The sequence below is a fragment of the Magnolia sinica genome, chromosome 6 (genome assembly GCF_029962835.1).
Source record: "Magnolia sinica isolate HGM2019 chromosome 6, MsV1, whole genome shotgun sequence".
NCBI lineage: Eukaryota > Viridiplantae > Streptophyta > Magnoliopsida > Magnoliales > Magnoliaceae > Magnolia > Magnolia sinica.
This window is the reverse complement of record NC_080578.1, coordinates 5,264,308-5,271,417: the sequence shown is the minus strand read 5'-3', so window position 1 is coordinate 5,271,417 and position 7,110 is coordinate 5,264,308. Positions and strand designations below refer to the sequence as shown.

The following is a 7,110-nucleotide window of genomic DNA, read 5'->3' as shown; positions in this document are numbered from 1 at the left end:
AATCATTTTATGTCATGAGTCTAAAAATGTGGCAGATTCAAAGCTTAAGTGAACGCTACTGTGGGAATTGAATGCTCACAATTAAAACCTTCTTCAAGCCGCAGGAATTTCAAAGTGATATTTGTGTTTTCAATTCATCAAGAACCATGTACCTTATGAATAGGTTGGAAGGAAAATAATAATCACTATTGGCGCCATTAATGCTGTTTCCTGTGGTGTAGTTCACTTACATTTAGATCTGTCTCATTTTTTAACTCATGTTAAAACATAATATGAAAAAAATGAATGTGCTAGAATATAATATGAAAAAAAATGAATGGACGGCTTGGATAAAACCCATGCATCACGGCAGCCCTAAATAGCTTCTTGGATAGCAAATGGTCAAAAATACATATCCATCGCATGATCCTAGCTACCAGACAAGTACAAATGATGGCACAGGAGCAGGGTCCACCTTCATGTATGTGTTGTATATCTAAGCCGTCCATCTGTTTTTCCAGCTCATTTTAGAAGGTGGCACCAAAATTGAAATATATCCAAATCTCAGGTGAACCACACAAGAAGAAACAGCTGTGAGAGAGAGATAACAAACAAACTTACATTGATTTTATTTCTTATGACAAATGAAAAAACACATGATCTCTCTTTAGAAGATAATCTCTAATTCAAAGTTATTAAGCAGAAAAACGCGGTGCAACAACATACCCCCTTGTGTGTTACATCCATCACACAAGGGCTCACTTGCAAGTCCTCAAAGCAACCGTCTGTTACTCTGTACAGTGTTGGTGGCCCACATAGCTCCGCCGTAGATCACCACATTCCCATCCCCTTGAACAATGAGACGATAATTATTTGCTCCAACGGCCGTGTTGCTCGTCCACACGACATCCGTCCCCGACAACACGACCAGGTTGCCATTGTTCTGCAGTGTAGCACGGCAAGATGTGCCCCTTCCATTCGTCCTAGAAGACCAAAGCGCCCTCGTGCCATTCACATACAACACCAGGTTGCAGTCAGCCTGCATTATAAACCGGTAGGGCCCGTTTTCAAGAAACTCTCCTGTGTTGAGGCTCTCATCATGGAAGAGTATGTCCTCTACGACGGCATTGCTGAAGAGAAAGAGAATGACAATGGCAAGAGTCTGTGCGGCCTGAAATGTATGTGCCATGGCCCTTTTCTGGGTGAAGTAAACAAGCACAAAAGTTCAGAGGAGAGGAGCAAAATGAAGGAATGAGAAAGGAAGATGGAGAGCAGGGTCCTTATATAGGTGTCTTTGGACGTGGAAATTTTCAAATTTGCATTTGGTTTTGTTTATAATTATTTTTTCAATTTTTATTTTATTTTGTGTTGCCTTTTCAACGGTATGAAGTCCTCTACATTATGATTATCGAGGAAGACTGATTGCTCCCTGCTGCGCGTTGCCGGACTCTGTCCACGCAAGGGCTCCGTGGGGCTCACCGTGATCTATGGGTTTTATCCAAGCTGTCCATTCAATATCCACATCAATTTAGGATTTAAATAAAAAATGAGGCAGTTCCAACGTTCAAGTGGACCACACCACGTGGGAGCAGTGGTGAAAATGACGTCCACAGTTGAAACCTTCTTAATGCCAATGTGATGTTTATATTCCATCCAACATGTTTATAAGGCCACATAAACCTCAACGAAGGTAAAACATAAATATCAGCTTGATCATAACTAGTGCGGATCCTTGGAATTTTTTAATGGTAAGCGTTCAATTCCAACTATGTGGGCAACTTGAGCCTTGCATCTGAATCATTTTTGGGCCAATAACCTAAAATGATTTGTCAAAATGGATGGACAGCATGGATGCAAGCCACACATCATGGTGGTCCCTCAGAGCCCCTGCGTCGGATGTGCAGTGTTTTGGATCCAAATCATCGGGCCACATGGATCAACGTGGAGTTGATACGGACCATATATTGGTTGGGCCCATCATCGGTGAGGCACTGTGGAAAAGTTATAAGGATGTTATCATTCGCAGCTTGCTGCATTATCCGTTGACCTTTTTGGATCCACTACAATTTACAAAGCTTTGTAGGATAAGGTTAACCCACAAGGCGGTGTGTGGGCCCACCGTGATGTGTGCATGATAAACAATTCGCCCATCATGTGCCTCTATCGTATTTTCATTGGCACTCAAAATAGGCCAATCCAAATTCAGATTGACCACAGCAGGAAAAATAATGCCCAGAGCCTCTAAACTCATGTGTCGTGGCCCACCTTAGTTTTGAAATGTCCCATTCTTTGGGGGTGTCCGTTCTTATTGGTTGGGCTGAATGGCTTTACCGATAGATAAAAACACAATAACTAACTTATTGTCAATTCCAATTTATTGAGAATAATAATCTCGACCCTTACCTAACTCCTTATCAATCCCAACCTATTATGGATGACAGTCTTAACCATTACCTACCATTACCTAGTACCTTGTCAATCTCGACATACCGTGCATGACAATCATAACCTATCTTTCTTTCTTCTTCTTCTTTCTTTTTCTTCTTTTTTTTTTTTCTTTTTTCTTTTTTTTTTTTGGAGTTAGCTTGTTAGTACACACACTCCATGTTAGCCACCCCAACTAGGGATCGATACCAAGACCTCAAGTGTTGAAACGAGGTATCTCCGCTCATTCTACCAGTTGAGCTATGGATCTGGGTGTTAATAACCTATCTAATAATTAATGTGTTTTCCTATCTGAAACAGGGGGTAATTTGGATTATCAGATTTAAGTTGAATATATTTCATGCATAGGATTTCGCAGCTTGGGTACGTAGCATTCCGCTTCTGGAGTAATGACTTTTTTATTTCTTTTTATTATTATTATTTTTAAAAAGAAAATTCCTTACCAAGCCTCGTATCGGTGCAGTCTGAGAGCCAGAAGCGGATTGCGTCCTGGCCCCGCATGAACAGACTCGGTCCAGGCAGGGGCTCTGTGGGGCCCACAGTGATGTGTGGCTTTTATCCACACTGTTCAATTTTATTTTATTTTTTCAGATCATTTTATATTATGAGACAAAAAATAAGACAGATCCAAGGCTTAAGTGAACCACACAGTGGGAATTGAATGCTTACAGTCAACACCTTTTGGGGGCAACAGAAGTTTTGATCAAGCTGATATTTGTGTTTTACCTTCATCCATGCCCATGTGTCCTTATGAATAGGTTGGATGAAAAAAAAACATCACGGTGGGCATTAAGAAGGTTTCAACGGTGGGTGTCATTGTCTCTTTCTTTTTTTTCTTTTTTCCTTTTTTGGGTCGTTGTCTCTGTTGCTTCCTACATTCCTGTGGTGTGTTCCACCTGAGCCTTAGATCTGCCTCATTTTCGAGCTCATACTCTACAATAATCTGAAAAATGGATGAATGGCTTAGATAAAACACATACATCACGGTGGTCCCCCCACAGAACTCCCTGGATGGCAAATGGTCAAAAATACATATCCATCGCATGATCCTAGCTACTAGCTAGACAAAGTGCAAGCGATGGCACGGGAGCGGATTCAGTTAGGTCAGGAGGGCCTGACCGAAGGGCCCGCTTGTGTGTATGTGTTGTATATCCACCCCTTCTATCCGTTTTTCAGGTCATTTTACTGGGAGGCCCCAAAACTGAAGCAGATCCAAATGTTAGGCAGAACATACCAAAGGAAACAGCAGTGAGAGATAGAGAGGGAGAGCAAACTTAGATTGATTTTATTTCTTGTGACCATTGGCCATTGAAAAAACACCATAATCTCTCACAAGAATGAGATGATCTTTAATTAAACTTATTAAACACATAAATCTGGCGCAACAACATGCCTCATCCATCACAGAAGGCTCACTTGCAAATCCTCAAAGCAACCGTCTGTTGCTCTGTACAGTGTTGGTGGCCCACATAGCTGCGCCATAGATCACCACATTCCCATCCCCTTGAACAATGAGGCGGTAATTATTTGCTCCAACGGCTGTGTTGCTCGTCCACACGACATCCGACCCAGACAACACGACGAGGTTGCCATTGTTCTGCAGTGTGGCGCGGCAAGATGTGCCCCTTCCATTCGTCCTAGAAGACCAAAGTGCCCGCGTGGTGTTCACATACAACACCAGGTTGCAGTCGGCCTGCATTATAAACCGGTAGGGCCCGTTTTCAAGGAACTCTCCTGTGTTGAGGCTCTCATCATTGATGAGTATGTCCTCTGCGACCACCGCATTGCCAAAGAGAAAGAGAAGGATTACTGCAAGAGTCTGCATGGCCTGAAATGTATGTGCCATAGCCCTTTGGTTCGTGAGGTAAACAAGCACAAAATTTCTAAGGATAAAACCCAAATGAAGGAATGGGAATGGAATGAGAAAGGAAGATGGAGTTCAGAGTCCTTATATAGGTATGTTTGGACGTGGAAATTTTCAAAATTGCATTTGGCTTGGTTATTATTATTATTTTTTTCCTTTTTCCTTCAATTTTTATTTTATTTCGTGTTGCTCTTTCAACGGTTTGAATTCTTTCTGTATTATTATTATTATTGGGGAAGCGGATTGCTTCTTGCTCCGCCCTAAAGGACTCAGTCCAGGCAGGGGCTTTGTGGTACCCACCGTTATGTATGGGTTTTATCCAAGCCGTCCACCCATTTTTCCAGATCATTTTACACTACGAACCAGAAAATAAGGCAGATCTAAGACTTAGAAGGACCACACTACAGGAAGCAGCGGTGATAATAATGCCCACCGTTGAAACCTTCTTAAATCCCACCGTGACGTTTATATTCCATCCAACCTGTTCATAAGGCCACATGGACCTGGATGAAGGGAAAACACAAATATCAACTTACATCAAAACTTCCGTGGCTCCTAAGAAATTTTTAACGGTGAGCTTTCAAGTCGAACAGTATAGGAGGCTTGAGCCTTGGATCTGCTTTTTTTTCCCTCATAAAATAAAATGATGTGTGAAAATGGCCATGGACAGCCTGATAAAACTCATACATCACGGCCCATGGACGCCCTGCCTGGACTGAGTCCATTCAGGGAGAGGCAGAACGCAATCCGTTTCTGAGAGCAGAAAAGGCCGTGGAGAGAAAGAGTCATGGTCTCCGATACACAAGTCCACAAAAACTTTATTTATAATTGTAAGATGCAGTCCCTTGAAATAGGCCTCTCTGTGATATCTAAGTGAAATTCACCTTAATCATGAGATGAGTTACATTATTTTAACTATAGGGCTCAAAAACAGCCCAGTCTGTAATTTAGCTGGGCCATTGAAAGGGAACAAGTGATCCTAGAAGCATGGTTGCAGAGAATATGTGGGTTTTTAAAACACCTAGCTGAAAAGATCTCTTATGGTGCGTTGTTGAAACACCTGGTTTTTATAGATTTTGGGCTCACCTCAGTTGTATATCCACACCATGCATCCATTTTGCTAGCTCATTTTAGGGCATTTATATGAACCAAAAATGAAGATCTAAATGTCAGGTGGACCACACCACAACAAATAGTGGTGATTGAATGCCTGCCATTAACTTCCTGGGGCCCACTGTAACATTTATTTGCCATCCAACCTCTTGGAAATGTCAAACAGACCCATGAAAGGAAAAGATAAATATCATCTTGATCCAAGACTTTTGTGGGCCATAACAAGTTTTAATTGTCATTGACCAGTGCTTCATATGGTGTGGTCTACCTTAGGTTTGGATCTGCTTCATTTTTAGTCAGTGCCCTTAGATGAGCTGGCAAAATGGATTAACAACATGCATATACAATACACACATTAAGGTGGGCATACTGCCCAACACTTCCTTACCCGGCCTAATTTGCTCCCGGGCCGATATGGTGACCCAATATAGGTACATATGATCGGACAGAAATGTTTTTGACTTTTGAGAAATATACCTCATCCGTCCATCTTGCCGGATCATGACAGGGGGTAGGTCCAAAATTGAGACAGATCCAAAACTTAAGTAAGTAACGAGGTATGGAACGTATAAGAGAGGGCAATGCTTTTTAATTTTTTTTTTAACACACGCACACACAACCCCACATACTCACGCCGTAGTGGGATTTCACCACCTATGAGTACTCAACCCTTGTGACTAGGTGTTGAAACTCCTGAGAGTCTACCACCGTAGCAAACTCCTGAGAGTCTACCACCGTAGCAAGAGTAAGGACCCAAGGGAGGGCAATGCCTGCCATTGAAACCTTTGCTTGACCCCCTCATATAACTAGGGGGTCATTGTTATCCATGTCACAAAATCCATCCCATCCATCCAGTTTTCTATCTCATGTAAGTGATCAGTGGACCGAAAAATGATGGAGATCCAACGCTTAAGTGGGCCACATTGAAGGAAGAGGCTGATATTTAAAGACAATTGTTGAAATTTTTCCGAGGTCCACTGTGCTGTTTATAAGCCATCCAAACCAATTATAATGCCATTCCTACCCCATAAAATCATATGAAAAAACTGTTGGATGGGTGGATATTTCAAAAAGTCACTATGGCCTCACAACTATTTCAACAGTAGGTGTTTAATATTATTGTTTTGAGTAGTGTGGCCCACTTGAGTGTTGGATCTGCCTTAGATATTTGGGTGAGTCTTCGATCCTCAATGTTTCCTATGGTGTGGTCCACTTGAGCTTTAGATAGGCATTCATTTTGAGCTCATGCCCTAAATTGAGATTCCAAAACAGATGGACAATGTAGATTAAGCATATACATCAAAGTGGGCCAACAGAGTTATCATCACACCACGTAGGCGACTGGTGTTGGGCTCCCATGCAATACCGGTCCAACAAAAGAAATTCGGTCAGGTAGAGGTAACAAGGCCAGACTGTAGCCCACTGTAGTTTTTGTTGTATATTAATGTCATCTATCCATTTTTAGAGCTCATTATAGGGCATGTGCTAAAAAATGGAGCAAATGCAAATCTCAAGTACACCGCACTACAAGAAACAACGGTTATTGACCATTAAAAACTTCTTGTGGGCCACAAAAGTTTTGGATCAAGCTTATATTTGTATTTCCCGTTTATCCAGGTCTCTTTGTGACGTTACTAACTGGTTTGATGGCAAATAAACATTACAATGGGCCTTAGAAAGTTTTAATGGTGGGCATTAGATTATTGTGG

General features: G+C 41.8%; 2 protein-coding genes across 2 annotated transcripts; both read right to left on the bottom strand.

Moving 5' to 3' along the window:
* Positions 1 to 591: 591 nt before the first annotated feature.
* LOC131249836 (mannose-specific lectin-like) lies at positions 592 to 1,387 on the bottom strand. The gene has a single exon (XM_058250585.1). It carries the CDS (start codon positions 1,166 to 1,168, stop codon positions 752 to 754), a length of 417 nt encoding a protein of 138 aa, XP_058106568.1. The 5' UTR covers positions 1,169 to 1,387; the 3' UTR covers positions 592 to 751.
* Positions 1,388 to 3,688: 2,301 nt separating this feature from the next.
* LOC131248030 (mannose-specific lectin-like) lies at positions 3,689 to 4,840 on the bottom strand. Its single transcript, XM_058248070.1, has one exon. It carries the CDS (start codon positions 4,268 to 4,270, stop codon positions 3,851 to 3,853), a length of 420 nt encoding a protein of 139 aa, XP_058104053.1. The 5' UTR covers positions 4,271 to 4,840; the 3' UTR covers positions 3,689 to 3,850.
* Positions 4,841 to 7,110: the final 2,270 nt, after the last annotated feature.